General features: G+C 34.8%; 1 protein-coding gene across 1 annotated transcript in view; it reads right to left on the reverse strand.

Annotated features, from left to right (window-relative positions):
• The window catches only part of LOC128854905 (tachykinin-like peptides receptor 99D), a 58,680-nt gene that overhangs the window by 11,581 nt on the left and 25,428 nt on the right, over nt 1-21,671 (reverse strand). Inside the window, exons 2-6 of the mRNA XM_054089361.1 lie at nt 17,826-17,983; nt 9,147-9,321; nt 8,629-8,841; nt 6,723-6,873; nt 5,872-6,068 (exon numbers count right to left, since the gene is read on the reverse strand). Coding sequence (XP_053945336.1) covers nt 5,872-6,068; nt 6,723-6,873; nt 8,629-8,841; nt 9,147-9,321; nt 17,826-17,983 — 894 coding nt within the window. The remainder of the gene's footprint in view (nt 1-5,871; nt 6,069-6,722; nt 6,874-8,628; nt 8,842-9,146; nt 9,322-17,825; nt 17,984-21,671) is intronic.

Raw genomic sequence — 21,671 nt, forward strand, 5'->3', positions numbered from 1 at the left:
CATAACATATATGTCCTTGTAGTACTTCCTGCATGACAATCTACTAAAAACAATGCCATTCGACAATATTCGACAACTCGTCCATGGTGCCATTTGCCACAAAGCGAATTTTATAAAAAAATTTCTAGGAATGTGGTGAAAAATGCGTGCCAATATTCGTTAATACTATGAAAAAACCAAGCCAGATTATTTGGTACATGCTGGTAAAGCGTATATATCAACTACACAAGGCTACCGGGAAAGTTATTCTAGATTCTTAAGAATATTTTTTTTGTAAGTTTCCGATTAATTTGGTTAAATAATATCTTAAGAATAATGTCTTAAAATTCATTCAGCAATTAGTCCAACAGATAGTGTTTAGTATCTGGCACAATTTAAGCAGTTGAAAAAAGTTGAATAAAAATTTGTTTGAGGTCGGAAGAGCCCCTATATGGGCCTCACAGTTTTTTATCATCTTTTTTTGTTTTCTTCAGTTTCTTTAGCTTGTATACTCAATTCGAATCTAAACTCACCTACACCACTTTTTGAGAATAAAAGCGGTTGAAATACCTAAATATTGCGTTTTAGTATTTTTTTGATTATAAAATTGAACAATGCTACGCTATATTTTCCGTTACTAATGTGAAATATTAAGGGTAATTTTTACTTTTTGAAATTAGTCAATGCCCTAACTAATAACATGTAATCTGATTTGTAAAAAAACAAAAGCTTCCATTTCAACTGCATCAAGATTTGGATGCAGCTCCGGCAAGCCTTTGATTGCTATACGCAGTGTAGGCCAAAAGCCCCAACTGACATTTTATATATGTAATCGAAATAAGCAAAAACGGTACATTTTATAGGTTTTAACCCCTTTAATTCGAAAAAGTGAACTGATAGATTCGTATACAAAAGTGTGCTTTCGGGCGTATAATCCTATGGGTACCTCCTTTGGAGGTCTGAACCCGTTCATGAAATGAGTTTGTGCGTTTTTTAAGGTGTCACCTTATGGATATCAAAAAGTGCCATCTTTAAAAGATATATCGTAAGTTTACTTTTTTTTTAATAAAAAAAATTACTAAATTTCGTTTTAGCAGGAAAATGTATGCATTACATTTCAATACACCTAAGCGATTACATGTTTAGCAGTCCAAGTATTATGGATATGGTCTTGAATTTTCCTGAGAATTGGTTTATTTGCAGGATTGAGTATAGTAAGAAGTAATTTTGAGAAGAAGAATTTTGAAAAAAAAATGTTTAATAATTTTGGGGTTTGTTCATGAACATTTTTTGAAATTATATACAATTTGTTGAAAATTTTGGCATAGATTTTCTAAGTCTAATCTTTGGTTGTTTTTAACAGTTTTATAATTTCATTTTTTGTTCAAAATTTTTGTGTGAGCTTTCTAATAAATTTTTAGTTTTTTGTATTTTTTGTACACAAAAAAAACTTGTTTGGTATAAAATTTTATTTTTTTGTTCAACATTTCTGAGGAAACAAGGAGAAGCTTTCTGAGAAAATTTTATTATCTGTCAAAAAACAAACCCTCAGTTTATTTTCTCCTTATTCCTTTCATTAATAGCTGAAAATATGCTCAAAAATCTCTGGAAGCTTCATTCCATTAAATTTTCGAGCTGCCATATATTGAAATACTTATAGTGGAATCAAGGAAAAATACCGTGTAACTGCTTATTTGTGATTCAATGTGATTTACAAACCGACGTAATACACGAGGGTCTTGCTAGAGCAGTATTTTGCACTGCTCTAATTCAAAAACATATTTGCAGTTTGAAATATCAAAGAGACATCAAGCGTGAATCGAGACGTATTGACTAACTCATTGCGGTATACATTTTTGATTGGAATAAAAAAAATTATATTAAAATTTGATTTAATGTGCTTTAAATATAACATTTTGCCCATTACACGGAAGGGATAAAATAGTCAAAGTTCATGCACTCAAGTCATAGTTGACAAAATAGTTGATATAGTCTCAAAAAAATCGTTTTAGTTTTTCATAAGTAGTACCTTTTGCGTGGCGTACTGTAAGCCGGGCAGACCACTAGATCCTTTAGAAAGTATTCTATTTTCTAATGTTGAATTTACAATGCATAGAGATTCTGGTGGGCTCTTAAATGAGCTCTGCCATGGTATGTTATCTCACTTTTGTGTTGGGAGGATAGAATAGATACATGGTAACCTTCGTTTTCTAATCAAATTCGCTTAAATGATTATCTATATAACTAAGTGTGAAGAAAAGCGATATGCTCCACGAAGTACTATTTGCCCTACACTCTTCCTCGTTTTCATTTGTTAAACAGTCAAAATATCCACTTCACAAGAAAAATGATAAAAAACAGCTGGTGGTAGATAAGTAGTCTATGAGAAGGTACGTTAAGGGAAAAAAGAGGCTTTTAAAGAATGGCAAAATCTACAGATCGAGGAATTCAAAGAGCTATACCAAGTAGCCAAAAAGTAGGCAAAAGTTGAGGTAGATAAAGTCAAAAAGAAACATTTAAAGACGTATACGTAAAGCTGAACAAATCCGGAGGTGAAAAATTAATATATAAAACTTCTAAAAAGAAGCAGATGAATGCTATCGATATCAAAACTACGAAGTACATTAAGGGCAAAAAGGGGAAACTGTCTGACGACAGAAGCAAGCATCAGAGCCCGCTGGGCAGAATACTACAATAAATTGTTGAACGAGGAAAATGATCATAAAACTTTTCAATTAGGTAGATCAGTCTTAGAGCCAATTGAGGAAATTCAAGAAGTAGAAATAATACTAGCTATCAACCGAATGAGAAACACTAAAAGCTGTGGACCCTATCAGATACTAGCGGAAGTATGGAAGTAATGTGATATGTAAGGAGTAAAATGGCTAAGGGGTCTGTTTACCAAAATATAAGAAAAAGGCCATGTTCGGAATGCATGGAGAAATAGCTACCTGATACCAATATACGAGTACTATACAAAGGTAAAGGAGATGTACAGAAATGTGGAAACTATCGCGGGGCCAAACTTAATGCGTAAAACGTAGAGACGAAGATCACATCATTATACTCCCTATGAACATAACTAGGCAAACAAGAAAAAAAGAAAGGCCACAATCGACCTGGCTAAATTCGATACAAAGTGACATAAGAGAGTAATACCTTGATGTTGTGACGATGCATGACAGAGGAACCTGGCGCATGAGGACAAGGAGGACCCAAATAGGTACAAGGCAAAGAAAGAGAGACAGACTGGGGCCTTAAGCACTAAAAAAAAAATATATATATATCATAGTATTTGAAATGGTTGAAAAAGGTGTCCTATTTTTACAAACGCAGTCTTAAGCATCCGATGAAGCGACGTTTGGAGTGTTCGAGAGAAAGATTCTGCGTAAGATTTTTGGACCTTTGCACGTTGGCAACGGCGAATATCGCAGACGATGGAACGATGAGCTGTATGAGCTTTACGGCGACATAGACATAGCGCAGCGAATAAAGATCCAGCGGCTTCGTTGGCTGGGTCATGTCGTCCGAATGGATACAAACGCTCCGGCTTTGAAAGTATTCGATGCGGTACCAGCTGGTGGTAGCAGAGGAAGAGGAAGGCCTCCTCTGCGTTGGAAAGATCAGGTGGAGAAGGACTTGGCTTCACTTGGTGTGTCCAATTGGCGCCGGTTAGCACGAGAAAGAAACGACTGGCGCGCTTTGTTAAGCTCGGCCAAAATCGCGTAAGCGGTTATCGCGCCAATTAAGAAGAAGAAGAAGTCTTAAGCAGCAAAGAATGCATATTTGCTACTAATCCTGTTAATTTTTATCTGATACAAATTTATACAATATTTGCTGTATAAGCGCTAGTGCCAAACAAAAAAATCGTCAATTTGTATGAGTTTATTCTGCTGGGATAAAACAAAATGTGTTTCAATATGTTTACATGTGCGTATTGTACCCTTGTATGTGTAAGTATGTAGGTGTACTAGGTTGACCAAAAAATTACGTTTTCCTTGATGTTTCTTCCTTTATTTGTTCTATGGCAAAAAAAAATTATACATCAAATATTTTAATCTGTTTATTCAATATTTATCCTGCCGCCAACGTTTTACAAACTATTAATGAATTTCCATGGAAAACATGCTCTTTTCCGTCAATTTGGTATCAAATGTTTACAGATCGATGTCTAAAATGATACCCTTTTGTATTGAAAATTTGTTCAGAGGGATCCTGAAAAAACTCTAAATTACAAGTAATTTAAAATTAAAAAAAGATATATGTACATATTTCGTGTATTGTTATGATTTGTTAAAAAAAAGTTAAATAAAAATAAATTTTAATTAAAGAAAAGATATATATGTATACATATATATATCAGATCAGTCCATAAGTTCGTTCGTTTTTAAAGGTGGTTTTAAAATTAATAAAAAAGATGTTTAAAGTATTTATTAATCAATGATATATTTTCCTTCATTATATACAATGTCTTCCTAACGTTTAGGCAAATTTTTAATTCCCTGCTTAAAAAATTGTTTGTCCTTGGATCCAAAATGCACTTCGGTATCCCTTTTTATAGCTTCTTTTGAGGAGTAGTTCTTGTTACTTATATGGGATTGAAGCCCACGAAAAAGGTGATAATACCAAAATGCAATATCCGGAGAGTATAGTCGATGCGGCATTAGCTCCCATCCGAGCTCGTTCAGCTTGCCTAATGTTTGCCTTGCGGTATGAGGACTTGCATTGTCGTCGTGAAACAAAACTTTGCGTCTATTCACTAAAGATGGTCGATTTTTGTTAAGTACCTCATTCAGGTTTGATAGCTGATGGGAATAATAATCAGCAGTTATCGTCTGGTTTTGTTCCAGAAGTTCATAATAAACAATACCGGACATATCCCACTAAATAGACAGGAGAATCTTCTTGGGGTGAAGGCCATCTCTAGGAGTCGGTTCTGGTGTCTCATCTTTATCTAACCATTGGCGCTTGCGAACATGATTATTGTAAAGGATCCATGTTTCATCACCAGTAACGATACGCTTCTAAAAACTTTCATTTTCAAGCCGTTGCAGCAGCTGAGAACACACATTCACTCTCTGCTGAAGGTTGGCGACGGAAAGTCTATGCGGAACCCATTTTCCCAGCTTTGAAACCTTTCCCAACTGAACCAGGTGCCTGTGAACTGTTCCATGCGATGAATTTAACCTCTGAGCCATCATATCGACTGTCAAATTGGGCTCAGCTTCCAAGAGTTCGAGCAAGGCGTCGGAGTTAAAGTTTCAGGACAACCAGCACGCGGGGCACTCTCCACGTCGCAGTTATCACATCGGAATTTTGAAAACCACTTTTGCGCGGTCCTTACACTCACGGTATCCTCTCCGTGGACAGTGGTTATTTCTGCAGCAGCAGTTGTTGCATTTTTACCACTTTTATAAAAAAAATACAAAATATGCCTCTTATACGCGTTCGAAGATTTCATTTTATTTTTTAGCAACACAACAGAATATATCAAAGAAAATATAAATAAATAGTTATATTAAATACTGTTATAAATTAAATAATATAAACTATGAGTTCCGTTATATTCCGCGAATAATTTTTTGTATGCAAAAATCGTACAAATGCGAAATTATGGGTAAAATACGCACGAACTTATGGACTGACCTGATACATAGTACTATGCATTAATATTAATATTACCTCTATTATAATTATTATTATTTCTGGTATCATCTTTTGTGACCAATGGCCATTTGCAAAATGACAAAAAATAAACGCCAAGGTACAAATGTATGAGAAAACATCAAGCAAAACAAAATTTACATTCAGACCATCCTAATGTATTCATATGTATATATGTTTTCATATTTTTGAGCCAAATACATGCCATATGCATGCTCGTATACCTACCTCGAATTCATCCAACAGTAAATAATGGGATTATACATTGAGTTGCTCATAGCCAGCCAATAGATGCCCAAATAGACTTCCTGTATGAATGGAGTTTGCGTCAGCGCCGGGTAACATGATGTGACAATGAAGTATGTGTGAAATGGCAGCCAACAAACGGCAAATATCAGCACTACAACCATCATCATTTTGACCACCTGTAAGTAAGTTTGTATAATTGAGGCATTACATGAGAAGAGGTTGAGTTATGACGATCAAGAAAAGAAGAAGAATTAATAAATGGAAACTCACAAATATTTAGTCTTAACAGTTGCCATAATTTTTTCAGTCTATATACTTTAGGGGACCTTAACTATTTCATTTCTTTTGGCTTCAATGCAGAAAACACGATTTTACCAAAAAAGGGGGGAAATTGCACCGGACTCTATTTGGTAATGGTTAAAAATATTCGATTGAACTTTTTTTTCAATTATTACGTGAAACATTTTAAAATCCACATTTCATATACAAAAAATTAGTGCTTCCCATTTCATAAGGAAAGCATTAGTGTTTTTATATTTTTTACTATTCTTTCTTTTTCCACCTGCCACTATTCTACATTAAGGTAGTGCAAACTCCGTTTTGCGTATAAGGAAGCGACATACGCCAGTAACAAGAAAACGTTAATACTTGTGATACATTTTTTTTTTAATTTCCGTTCAATGCATTTTGTCGTAAAAAAATACTGATGCTAACATATAAATATAATCGTTAACTAGTCTACCCCTTTTAAATAAATGTATTTTCATATACAAAATTTAAAGCAAAGTCTGCTAAAACTTCTTTCGTTGCCTGTTTGTGTTCCTACTTACCCTCCGCTTACTCCTGACATTCTCCACCTGACGCGGTGTATACTCGCCAATTGCTTTTGAGCCCCAAAGCTCAATGCCGACTCGTGAATAAGTGACTGTCATCGAAATGATGGGCAGTATGTACGTGAGTATCATGAAAACGATATTATAGCTGTAAATAAACACAAAAGGGGAAAAGAAAATGACCTATGAAAAAATGCATCACATTCATCTTAAAAATATATATTGGGGCAGTTCAAGTACAAGTAAATTCGAATTCGCCATTAACCTCAGACTTACTGCTGTGGGATTTGGGATTTGTGTGGAATATAAAAGTTATGTAAACGGCTCATGCAAAATCTAATTGGGTGTGCATTTTGAAAAATTGCTATGATACGTATTTGTATTCCTGGGAGAGTGGTCGAGTACAAATTACAATTGTATGCGATGCATTGCAAATTACTTTACAATTACAATATATGGAGATGGTATTTATATAAATTGGCTGTCTGCACGCAATCAACATAGTGTCTTTGGAGGATTAAGCAATAAAAGTATTCTTTTTATGGAATAGCTTTGATATATATTTCTGAAAAATGTTATTTCTCATTATAAAATATATTACAAAACGCTAACGAATAGTAAGAAATGTGAAACTGAGCTAAAGAAATGAAGAATATATATAAACTGCATTGATTCGTTGAAGTTAGATCACTTCAGCAGCTCAATTAAAGTATCAATATACGGTGAATACCTATGAAATGAGACTTTTAATTCAATTTCAAACGTTTATTAACAAAAAAATGGTTACAAATTTAATCTTCAAAATAATAGCCATCGCTAGCTACACATTTTTCCCATCTCTCAGACAATTTGTGGATGCCGCGCCAAAAAAATTGGCCGTCTTTGGCCGCAAACCAATCATCGAGCCATTTCTTGGTTTCTTCGTGAGAATTGAAGCCCTGCCCGGAAAGTGCGTAGCCCATCGATGCAAACAAATGATAACCAGAAGGCGCCAAGTCTAGTGAGTAAGCCGCATGCACCAGCGGTTCCCAATCGTACGTCTCCACCAATTCCCGGGTCGCTCTTCTTCGATGTAGCGGTGCATGTGGCGGTGCATTGTCATCAAGAAAAATTACTTTGTGTGGCCGATCGGGATATTCTGGACCTTTTCGGTGTATATCGCTGTTCAAATCGGCCAATTGTCGTTGGTAGCGTACACCGTCAACTGTTTCACCTGGCTTTAATAGCTGGTACCAAATCATACCACGCTGATGCCAGAAAACACACAGCATTGTAGTTTGAAGGCATGAAATTCGACATTTTTAAGAGCGACAAAAATGCATTGTTGTATGAAACGTAACAAACAATGAACTGAATATTGTTGACAGATGACAGACGACAAAAACAAGACATTTGGAAAGGTTTAAAAATACTCCTAGTGACATCTATGGACTAATAGCTGAAAGTCTCACTTCATAGGTATATACCGGTAAATAAAGTAGCAGGCGGCCGCCGTAGCTGAATGGGTTGGTGCGTGATTACCATTCGGAATTCAGAGAGAATGTAGGATCGAAACTCGGTGTAAAACCAAAATGTAGAAAAAGTTTTTTCTAATAGCGGTCGTCCTCGGCAGGCAATGGCAAACCTCCGAGTGTATTTCTGTCATGAAAAGCTCCTCATATAAAATATCTGCCGTTTGGAGTCGGCTTGAAAGTGAAGGTCCCTCTATTTGTGGAACAACGTCAAGACGCACGCCACGAAGAGAAGGAGGAGCTCGGCCAAACACCCAGAAAGGGTGTACGCGCCAATTATACATATGTATATGTATATATATTACATTTTTCAGTTTTCAATTCTTTATGGTAAGTGTATCTTTGCCGATCAGAGCTACGTTTATTTAAAGCACATAACATCGCATACTTACACGTATTCCTGCTGCGAGTGATTTGTCGGACCATCTGGCCATTCGGTGTAGCAAACAATTCTTGTGCCATCCTTTAGCTCCACTTCGCCGGTCGTAAAGAAGAGTAGCATGGGGCATGAAATGGTAATAGATGCGGCCCAAATGAACGCCGCAATACCCAGATTACACCGTTTACTCATACGCGGCTCCAACGGTTTCATAATGGCAACATATCTGAAATACACCAAAATGGGAGAGGTAAAGATGGAAAGAAAGGGAATATCAAATGAACTACTGCACATAAATTCTGAATTATTTGTGTCTGAGTGTGCGTGTGTGAGAGTGCGTTTGCTAATATGCAGCAGCAAAGTGTTGCCACGGAAATTTGTTGTAGGGGCACTCGGTCCCTCTAATATACGTAGACTACATACATACATACACACACAGGCATACCTGTATTTTGCCATTGGGGCAATTTAATGTTATTTGCGTCACACTTTGTTGGTGCAACTGCCATTCGCTGTGGTTTGTTAACTCACCTGTCGATGGATATCGCCATTAGTGTAAACACGGAGGCACTTATGCTCAACGTCGCTATAAATTGGGATATTTTACAGTAGAGCTCACCGAAAGGCCAATCGTTGTCGAGCATATAAATATAATTGAACGTCACATTGAGACTCGAGACCATGGCATCTGCTATGGAGAGATTCACTGTGGGTAAAAATATAGAGGAAAGGGGTATTAAATTAAATTTATTGCGTTAAAAGGGAAATGTGGGGGAATATGGTTAAAAATAATTTTTTGAGTAAGTAACAAGAGTGGATGTTTTTTTGAGTATAGTAAAAGGACACATGTGAATGTATTTAGTACGAATTTAATTAAAATTAAAATAAAACAAGTCAGGAAGTGCTGAATTTCCTACAGACCGAACCAGCGCACATTTTAGTAAATTTTAATTTGGGTTGATTGTGAATTTTTGAAATCAAAGAAACTCATTTGCTAAGCCAGAGTTAAAGCTTGTAATACTAGAAGGATAAAGGGAAATTTAGTATTAACATTTAAAACGTGGGCATGATTTTTTTTTGGTCTCAGTAATATTTAAATTGAATCTAGCAGAACTGAAGAGCAGTGCGTGTACAAATTTTGGTCCTTATCGAGATATATGCATTTGCGCAAAAGTGGGCGTAGAATCACCTATTTTTTCAAAATTTTATTTGTAAGGGAATTAATTTTGTGTTATTTATTATTATTTTTTGACTTTCAGGCCGGAATCATTAGCTTTCAGATACTATATTTTGACCTTTTTTTAAATTTATATTTATAAATTAACTGAATTAGTAATGATAATAATAATAATAGTCTTTTTGAAAATTACCAATGTATAGCAAGTGGTCGTGGTTTTGTCGGATTTCACAAGTTTTCAATACTAACTTACCTTTCTCCCAAACACTCCAAGAGATGCTTCATTGGATATATATATACCTACATAACATATGGACTGAAAAGTGCTGGGACTAACAAAGAAAACACGTTGTTTTTTCTTCAAAATTAGCTGAATTTATCAATGTAATTTCCATCGAGAGAAAGGCAATAATTTCAGCGCCACTCTAACATTTGAATACCACTTTTGTAGAACGATACATCTTTTGCCTCAAAATAGGCCTCAGTTTCAGCGATAACATCCTCATTGGAGCCAAATTTCTTAGCGGCCAGTAGTCACAGGAAGCCAAATCTGACTAATACGGTGGATGTGGAAGCAGTTAGAATTTCAATTCATGCATTTTTGCCATTGTTTTTATTGACTTGTTACACGGTGCGTGAGCAAATGCGGCACCCATTTTGAACATAGCTCTTTCATAGTCAAATAATAATCATTGTTTTGCATATAACAAAGTAGCGTCACTCTTAGCTTAATAACTCAGGAATTAATGAATAGAATATCATGAAATTTTAAGAGGTGTCTTTTTAAGGTTAGTACTAACTTATATATAAAATAGACAAATGAAGCCTGCCTATTGGTGCGTGCTTTGTTAGCTTTGAACTAAATTTGTTTTACTTGTTTATAATATTTTGTTTTTTGATTTTGAAATAACACCGACACCAAGAAACAAATTTTCTTATTCGAAGTTTTCGCTCTTGCTCGAACGCCAAACAAATTTATTTATTTTTTTCTAGACCTTATGCAATTCTTAGAAGCACTCCTTATTAAGTAAATGCATATTTTACAACTAGCCAAGACCGACGGCAACCATATTTTTTTCTCATGATCCTGACATGCAACGTGCATTAAAACCTCAGCGAAACCTCTGGTTTTGTGTATTTGATTGTCAAGAATTCTATAAGCAACTTTAGAAACCAAAAATTTGCTAATAATAGACCTAGGTACAGGAAGAAATCCTAAAAGAGACAGTTAATAATTTTAATCAAACCTTATAGGTGGGCTGAACATATCGATCATAGCATTTTATGGTATATATTGATGATAGCATTTTTTATCCAGTACGCAAAGAACTTCCACGCTTATCATCAAGTAGCGATGAACAGCTGCGGCACTGATTTTTATTCCTAATTTCACTGACATCTTTTGTATGTTGTATGCATTTATGAGTAGAATTTTAACTTTGCACAGATTTAAAGTGTTTTTTGTTAAAAAATTAATCGATTTCGTTTTATACATAAATAGGTAACATGAATGTGTTTCAAATATCTGTTGCGCGGAGCTTTGGGACATTATTATTACAGGATTTTTATGAAACATATCTCCTAATTTGAGCGTCGATCAAATTTCCTTGGCTTGTAAAAAAATTGCACCACCCTATGATGAATGAATTTTGAATGGAAAATCGATAAATATGATATTACTTTCAAACAAGTTCTGAATTCAGCATTTATATACTATTGATTAACTGTATATCATTTTGGCGAGTATTGAGGTTATGTTGCTGTTGTAAAGGTGAATAGATATTCATTTTTATAATTGAAATACATAAAAGACATTAAGGAAATCTTTATCTCTAATAATAACCCGGCACTATTTCAGAGTATGTATCCACACATTTGATGCTGGTGCTTATCATTTTCAACTAGACATACCGCTGTTTCTAAAAGGATACCGCCAGCAGTGTGTGCTAGTCGATTCTAACATAACCTAAACGTCATAAATCAAGCTTAGACATATGGTAAACAAACTGCTTCGACACATTAGTGATTTTGTTTTGGTATCATATACTTTTGTTTTGTGAAAATGTGTGATTTTGTGCCAAATAATCGTCATTTGCGGGAAGTGTTGGTTTTCCTCTTTCATTCGAATAAACTGCGGCTGCAGCGCATCGAGAGCTACAAAAAAAAGTTTATGGAGATGCTGCTTTAAGTGAAACAACGTGCCGAGATTGGTTCCGTCGCTTCAAAGACGGTGATTTTAATGTTGACGACCGTCCGCGTGAAGCAAAGCCGAAAACCCTTCGACGACCCTGAATTGGAGGCATTTCTCAATGACGATCCATGACAAACGCAAGAGAGCTTGCTTCAGTATTAGGAGTTACCCGCCAATCCATTTCCAAGCGATGTCATGCTTTGGGAATGATTCAGAAACAGGGGACTTGGGTTCCTTATGAGTTAAAACCAAGAGATGTTGAACGTAATTTTTTCGCCTGTGAACAACTGATCCAATGGCTAAAACGGAAGGGTTTGTTCATCGCATCGTGACGGGTGATGAAAAATTGATTCATTACAGCAATCCAAATAAAAAAAAGTCATGGGGACTGCCCGGTCTTCTGCCTGCTTCTACGTCGTCACCTCGGCCGAATATTCACGCTGCGAAGGTTATGCTATGTATTTGGTGGGACCAAGTTCGTGTTATTTATTATGAACAGTTAAAACTAAGCGAAACCATCAGTGGGGATCGGTATCGACTTCAATTGATGCGAAGAGGCTTGAAAAAGTGATTCTACAGCATGACTATGCTCGGCCTCACGTTGCCAAATCCGTTAAAACCTACCTGGAAACACTGAAATGAGAAATCCTACCCCACCCGCTATATTTTCAAGATATTGCGCCGTCGAATTATCACCTGTTCCGATCGATCGCACATGGTCTAGCTGCAGTCTACTAGCAGTTCCTTTCAATTAAAAAAATAAAAAAATGGCTTGATCCGTAGATAGCCTCAAAAGATGAACAGTTTTACCACGACGGTATACGAGATCTACCGGAAAGATGAAGAAAAGTAGTAGCCACTTGTAATCATTTTTTCAGAATAAAGTTGTATTTTCTTTAAATAAAAAACAGCGGGAATCTAGTTGCGTACCTAATACCAGTTGCTAGCCTTGACAACATTTATAATACAAGTAACTTTAGTATTTAATTGGTTCAGAACTAGTAAGTTTGCCTGCAGGGGATCTTGCCACGAAATGTAGATATGTATAACATAGAAAATCAACACATGTATGTGAATATTAAGGGTACGTTGCTGGAGCTGCACAATTTGTGTTTATTTAACATTTTCATTTTTGATTTTCGTTTAAAGTTATTAAATGAACCAAGCATAGGAAGATTGCATGGGTACATAAAGTACATACATATGAATATGAGTTGGTAAATTTGTAAATCCGAAAAATACATGTGAATGAGCCTTTTGAACTTGTTAATTGACCGAATTTTTGCTTTGATTTTAAAAATTATTGGGTTGGAAAATGATTTAAGCAGGTGGTAACGATTTAATCCTCATTTTTAAGCTTTCATAAATTTTTCCAGTTGACTAAGAACAGATGAGAAGTGTTTACAATTTTATATTTGACTTTAATTCTGATTTGATTGGGCGAACTTAGATGAAAGTTTGCATACTTTATCTTTTGATACTATTTTTATATTTCAATTAGTTAAGAACATATTCGCCTAATTTTACACACATCGACATTGGAACAGAAAATGTTTAATTAAATTAAAACAAAGTAGAAGAAAATAAGTATTTATGAATAAGTTATTGAATTATCTACCATATAAGTTAGTTTGGGCGATTATCTCCGTTGGGTGATTACCTCCGCTGACCGCTGCAGAACTGCAAAGTGTTTTGTGACAAGTCCGAACAGAAAACTGTCAAACTTTCTACTAAAACTTAGAAGGAAAGACGTTCGATTGATGGTGGGTATTATTAAAGGACACAACCCATGGGGTCAGAATATGACCACCATTGGAATCATTGAGGACCCAATATGCCTGTCTTACTTGGAGGAGGCGGATAACACTGATCACTTTAGCGGTGAGTGTCTTGCCTTTGCAAGAGCAAGACTACGAGTTTTGGGCTCCGATGTCGTGAGAGTGTGAGAATGAGTAATATTCGTTCTCTAAAACTGGAGGATATTTACAGATTTACCAAAGAATCTGGAGAATTCTCACAGGATTAACTACCTCAGTCTCTGTCTCTATGCTTTCCTATCTCTTTCTCTGATACTTTTCTCATTTCCTTCTTGTCTATCTACCCTCTTTCCAGAGCTTTAAATACAATGCGCTTTTTAGCATGAGTGTTTTAGGATCCACCAAATCTCTTGAAGTGTTTGCCGAGTGCTTGAGGCGTTCGCTTGGATAGTTTCACAAAGGAGCAGAGAAGGTTGTGTACAAGTAAGCCCATATCGTAATGAATCGTTATTTATTGAGTGAAAAATAAGAAGAATATTTTTGTTCAAAACTATTAAGAAGAGGAGTACTGCTAAAATATTATTTGCACTGGAAAGAAAAAATTAAATTTTAATTTTATCAAATTTTAATTGTCTCAACTCTTTTTAATATTTTTTTCTTCTCAATATTCATATGCAAAACTTAAGTATCTTTTTTGATTTTGTAAGTTATGATTGGTGAGTTCTTAATGCACATAAGCCGAAACCATTTTTGCCATACTTCCGGTTTTGATCCCATTATTTGATACTAAAAACTTTGCCTAGTTCACATAAAGTGAAAAAATAAAATATTGCTTTGGGGAAAAATAAATCCATTATTTTCTCGGTAGACGTCTGTAATAATCGATATCTCGTAAAGTATCGATCACACAATTTAAAGTTTACGTTCGTTGTTAAGGTGACATTTCGTTTGCTGTTTTTTTTTTGTTCCATTCATTTGTGAGTTACAGGGGGTTAACAATGGAAGTGAACAAAGAGAAAATTAGGTACATTTTACAGTTTTTCTTTGATAAAGGCGAAAACGCAATCCAGACCGCTGAGCTTGTGAATGGTGTTTCTGATGCCGATACTGTAATATTTAATTAAGTGCAATTTCGGTTTCGTTGATTGCGTTCAGGCATTTTTGATGTTAAAGAAAATGTTTATAATGTCGAAAATGTCGATAAAATAACAGAAATAATAGCGTTGCATCGCCCAAGAGTTAAAGATCGACCATAAAACCGTTTCAAACCATTTGCGCAAAATAAAAATAAAAATACTGAATTTCTTTTTCCCCAAACTAATATTAATTTACTTCTATTATATAATTGAAACGTGTACACGTAAAGGTGCAAAACGATTTTTCAGCAGCAATCTTGGAATTTAATGTAATAAATTTATTTTCGCAAAAGAACTCGATAGAAATAATTAAAATTTACTACGAAAATAATGAATCTGTGAGAATTTACAGTTTTGGAAAATTTTGAATATTATATTATACAAATTAGTTATCGATATTATATCAGTTATTGTCTAACAGAGTTTGGAGAAGAGAAGTACCTCAAAAAATTTTAGTCGACTGTATCGGTATACGACTTAAAATCAACCATTTTTTTCTGATTCCTGGCTTATTTTTCTTTTAACGGTCATTGGACAGCGTTAAGCAGATATTTTAACAACATTTTTGGCCTATTGTTGCTGATATGATTACTGAGACTATATGGTTTCAGCAAGACGGTAAGCCAAGCAAATTAGCTGGCAGAACAATAAATTAATTGCAAACGAAAAATAATTTTTTTTCTGGCGAGAAATGCTTTATTAGGTATTCAACAAATTTCTAAATCGATTATAGAAATTCGTTTAACTCATTTAATGCTTAAAACAGAATTTTCTCACAGATCAGTTGGCTTCTCTATGATTGAGTTTGCATGCTAGCAGTGCCACAGAAAGATAAGTGTATCGAGCACCCCAGTTTCCATTTGCATCACTGCTTCGTTGTATTCTGCAGCAATTTGACCGTCAAAGTCGTCCACTTTAAAATCTTTCAACTATTTTCTATAGAACCAGCTGAAAGATAGAAATTGTCTACGTAAACTAGAAATAAATCGAGGGTTGAAAGCTAGAGCGCCAATTATGCTAAAATGTCTACGAAATTTCCATATAAAATCGATAACTCCAAGGATGTATATAGAATACTTTTATATTTTTTATTTATTTATTATTTTATTTATTTATATTATTCATAAATTGTAGATCCTATACCATATACAAGGTGGCGCAAAATTAATCATCCTATTTTTTGTGTGTAATTCTTTTATGATTATAAGTGATGGAAATTTTTATTTTGACCTCTATGTGCTCCATTGCTAGTAAATCGTCCGATAGGGTGATTAATTTGGCGTCATCTGGTATGTCAACAAGTAGCTAAGTAGTTTCTGTAAGGCCCCTTTTTAAACTTGCTCTGAACTTAACCACTGCTCTTAAATGCTTATTTTTAGAAATTAGTGTTGAATACCATAGGAAAGAATTTACTTTACGCACTTATACATAAATATATATCTGAAAAAATGTGATTAGTATTCTATTCGTAGGAACTAAAACTACTGCACTAAGCGAAGTGCCAAAGCGGGTGAGCATAATGCTAAGATGATACCTACCCCTACGAATTAAACTTTATTGCTTGGGAGCGCTCCAAGGGCAAGTGATCCAAGTGTTTTGGGCATGACCTTAAATTTTTTCTGAAATTTGGATTATTTGTTAGCTTGAGTGTAATTCGAAGAAAGCTGAACAAATTTTGTGATAGAAATGTATACATTTTGAGACCTAATTATGATAATTTTGGTACAGTATTTTCTGAAATAAAATCTACACATATTTTAAATTTAATTTAAATTTTTTAAATTTTTTTTATTTTTAAAGTTGTTTAGAAAAATAGTTGTAAGTTTAAACATTTTTTGTTACATTTTTTTGTCAATAAACTAACTTGTTTCCTTATTTATTTCATTAATAGTTAATACTTTGCGCTCTCGGATCTGAAATCTCTTATTTCATTGTGAGATTACATTAACTTTTCGAGTTATTTTCAAATACGTACAGCGAATCACTGAAATTTCAGTGCAAAGTACTGCTCCCCTGCTGCACTGCTCGCATATTATGCTCGTATTAAACGATCGAAGCAACGCTACGTACATTAGCAAGCCGAAATATGGTATTTTTCACAAATGACAAACAAAATTTTTTTTCTCCAAAAAATTGTCTAAAATTTTTCATAAAAAACTAAGAAAGCAGACAAATTTATAAAAATGTTAACAACTCTATACCAAAATTTTCAGCTTTGGACACATCATGAAATTGTTAAATCTTTTTTTTTAACTTTTAAAGCTTTCTTTTTATTATACTCCATCCTTATTGGATACAATTTTTAGAAAGAGTTAAAACTATGTCCCAAATACTTGGATCACTAGGCATAGAACCGCTGTTCGCAATTTATTTAATTCTACGTAAATATGTCTTCACGTATGGCCATATATAAATGCTGACACAAATTCTCTTATCTTCCACGTACATATTTTCCACATACGTATTTAAAGTGCAATAAATCGCCCGTTTCATCAATGGCTACGACTATTCGCTCGATGTGAGACCATTTGGATTTGTGGGATCAGCTATTTTTATTTCAGTTTTATATGATGCTATACTTAGTGCAGTAATGACTTGAGTTCATGTTCACTTAAATGTTCAAAATGTGTATATGTGCGACCATACACAAAAAAAAAAAAGAAAGAATAATAAAATTACTGCTGACAACAGAAAAAGATAATATCGGAATAGACTTCGCTAGCCGAAAAATCTATATAAAATGCCATACTCCCAAATTGTTTGCCTCCCATAGTGCATGATTGCGTCCCACTTACATACTCATATTTATTTTTGAATACTCATACGTATCTTGAATGAAAAAACAAAACAATGAAAACACACACCTATCAACTCGATTATTTTTATTGCTGACAAAGATTTGTACGCTGCCGTGTTTTTTTGTTTTTGTTTTCTTTTGTTATGACTCACCTATGAAGTAATTGGTAACGGTCCGCATTCTTTTCGTTGTCATGACAATCCAAACGACAATTAAATTTCCGCCGGTCGCCACAATAACCATGCCACCGAATAGTATAGACCACAGTACTTGGCGCCACCAGGGTAAAATGAATGAAATATCGTCGTCACTGCAAGCAAAAAAAGTAAGAGAAGAAGAAATGGAAAGATTAAAAGGAAAGAAAACATGGCACAATAAAAAAAATACAACTGGCAATTGGTGTTACAAATTAACCGCATTCAATGCTTTCTGGGGAGCCAAACAGTAAAATGTATATTACGTACATGGCTGCGCTTGATTGGTGTGACAGGGCGTATAAGTGTCCGCGTGATCGTAGGACAATAATGCGTATAAAGCTGTTGAACCATGTCAATGCCTGTGCTTTAATTTCAGCACATACCTCTACATATCCATACGTGCTGTTGGATGAAATTATATAATTGCGTGCATGTGTGTGGGCGTGCAAGGTAAGCGAACAAATAAAGGCAGACATAAATGAATTCAATGGAATGATGGCTTAATGCAAACAATGCCATTTTGCACGAATTAATTGCGTATGTAAATACACACCTCCAAATGTATATGTGTATACATACATATGTGGGCACGTATTGATGAAATGTGGGTGCAAGTAAATACATATGTTAATGTGTGTACAGATTTATAAACATTTAGTTGAATCAAGCATGTAAGATAATGCTGGGGGCTTCTGTTTACTTTGTACAGTAATCGTTATAAGACGACTGTGAACTGTGTAGCTGCACAGCTGCTGAAGTTATATAGAAATCAATTAAAAATTATTTTTAAAGTCATTTATTTGTAAAGATTGCAGTGTAAAAAGTGTCTTCCTATTCAGATATAGAAGAAATTCTACATAAATATCGTAATACAAAATTATTTATGGTTAATATATTCCGGATTATTTTGATGTTTACCTTTTAAATATTTATTACTGATATGATAAAAGTTGGATGAAAAATATTAGAAACACACCTACTAGACATAAGAAGAATCAAAATTTATAAACCACTTTAATATTTCATCATTTGAGTACAAAGTAAATTTTATTTCGACCCGCCCAGTGATTCTTCATTTACATGCAATCCATTTGAAGTTGACGCTTTTATGAGTTGGTTTACTATAAAAATTGCGTGACTTAACAACAGTCTTTGTATTAGACTAATCAGCAACAGAAATAGATACAAAAATGGTAAAAGTGGTAAACAACCTGCTCCTTCATTTCCATTTGTGCATCGTCGGAGTTTAGAGCTTAAACGTGGGGATATGAACCATGTAGTGAATACCCAAAAGAGCAATAACCTAGTAGAGAAATCAATGTTTAAATGTATGGTATCATACTTTTTGTAAAAGTCCAGATTTATAGTACTCGTATAAGAGATTTGGCAGAGATTCCAAAGAATGATTGAAAACATGGTGTAATTTATTAGAGGATATTTGGAATAATGAATCGAAGTTGAGGGAGATTGCATTGAGTAAAAAAACTAATATCTACTAAAAATTCACCTTCTTTATTTCGGTTTTCTTACTTTAAATAAATAAATTGCACGAAAAACCGATATTTGAAGGTTTTTCAGGAATTCGTAAAGCGTTCTGTAACAACGAGGGTTGTCTATAAAATGTACGCTTTTGCGATACTACATATGATGAAATGTAATTCGATCATTGCAGGACGAATATCGCGAAGGGCGTTTTGTGCTAGAAACTGACGAGAATGTGCGTCTACTGATAACGCAAAACCGTGTTGTGATATATTGCGGGATAAAAGCATCCTTGGGCATTAGTTTGAGCAGCAAGAATTCTATATTGCACGAATATTTGGTCGTCAATAAGATTTGTTCTACCATGAAAATTCTACTTTAATTCGTGTTGATTGGTGTAAAGCAATGTTGAAGAAGTTCAGCCGCGATGATTCAAAGAACAGGTGTCTTTATAACAGATGACTTGGTGATTCTTGGATCTATGAATATGAACTAGAAAAATATCAGCAAACAACATTATGGATGTTCCAAGACGAGCTTAATTCAACAAAAGTTGTTCGCGGAAGAAGCACATTAAAGTAAATGGACGCCTGTTATTCAGAAAATCTGGCCACGTCACAACTGTACTACTGAGAAACTTGAAATGGTCAATTCTTAGTGGAACACAACAATTTGTTTCCCACAAGCATTCGGAGAATTAATTAATTTACACCAAGACAATGCGAGCTCTCACGTATTTGCATCTAATGATTTCTTTTTCTCCCGAACATCAATATTAAAATGCGCGTTCAACATTTTTCAATACCTGAGGTAGTTGTTGGAGCCTTTAAACAGCTCTGTTTGGAGGTATCTACTTCTGAGTGGCAAAATTGCTTTGCAATGAATACAGGAATGTATTAACTTCTAAGCAGAATATTTTGGAAATCAATCATTATCTCTATTATTTTAGTGTATTTTCATTATTAGACAATAAATATAAAAGGCAGCATTCGTAATATACTAAGCGCGCCCTAGCGGAATAAGTTGGTGCGTGAATACAATTCGAAAGTGCAGGAGTTCATAACCGTACACTTTAAACACTAAAGAATAGTAAACGTTTTGTTTTAATAGCGGTCGCCACTCAGCAGGCAATAGTATATTTTTGTCATGAAAAAGGTCCTCATAAAAAACATCTGCCGCTCGAAGGCGGTATAAAACTGTAGCCCTCCCATATATTATAAGTCCACTTTCAGCATGTTTTTTTTAATGTAAATAATAATTAATAGATTGCATATCTTTTTGTTATTTTATTGGTTGATGAATTATATGTGGAATGTGATTTCATTTATGGGTCTGCCTCGGCTGGCTTTGTCTAACGCATTCTTTTCAACCTGGTTCTCGACTCTGTCTTTCACTAAAACACCAGGATGGCTGATACCATACAATAATTCCCGAGCTTGATGCACAAAAGATCGATGGTGGCATGGCTCGCCAGTCGGCGGAAGCCAAAGACCATACAAGCCCATATACTCAATTTTCTGCCACAAAAATCGTTTATCATGCCACAGTTGACAGAAATGGCGTTTACAGCGTCGTTTTTAGAAACGAAAAAAAAAAAAAAATATTAGCCAATCATCCGACCGTGTTAAAATGTAAACTGCCACTTTAAGAGGATGAATTGGCGTCTGCGAGATTTTCAATCCCCAGATTCGTCGAGAGGAAAGTACGCCTTGCCAAAAGAGATGATTTTTCCAGCACAATAGTTGTCCATTTTGAGCTACTCTAAGGCCTTAATGTAGATGCGATAACGAAGTAAAAGTTCATGTGTCTTCAAGTGCTGAGTCAATTCGACTTTGTAAGCAAATAATGCGAGAGCTTTGTGAAAAATTCGCATTAGGCTGGTGTTTGAAATGTTGAGTAGTTGAAACCGATGACGAGTTGATGCTCCTGGATTGAGTCGCTACGACCGCCACATTCTCATCAGTGCACACCGGATGACTTTTTGCATAATCTTCCGGAAAGCAAGTGCGGTCGATCTAAACATTGTTTTAAAGGAACATTTTGGCCAAAAACATTGTTCAATAAAGGAACTGCTTCGGCTATACAAAATGCGCTTCGGAAATAAGTTTGCAATATTTCCGAACGTTGTTTAAACTTAAAGTTATCTAAGATGTAACAAACAATGACAGTCGGTTTCTAAACCAACTCAATTAGACCGTTGCCGATCAATTTTGATACTACATTAATCGTTTATATGTTACTCCTCGTTACACCATTTTGTTTCAAGTGCAAGCCCATTAATCTGGGCAAGATTTTTATCCCTAATAATATCAGTATTCT

Source organism: Anastrepha ludens, chromosome 2, assembly GCF_028408465.1.
Source record: "Anastrepha ludens isolate Willacy chromosome 2, idAnaLude1.1, whole genome shotgun sequence".
NCBI lineage: Eukaryota > Metazoa > Arthropoda > Insecta > Diptera > Tephritidae > Anastrepha > Anastrepha ludens.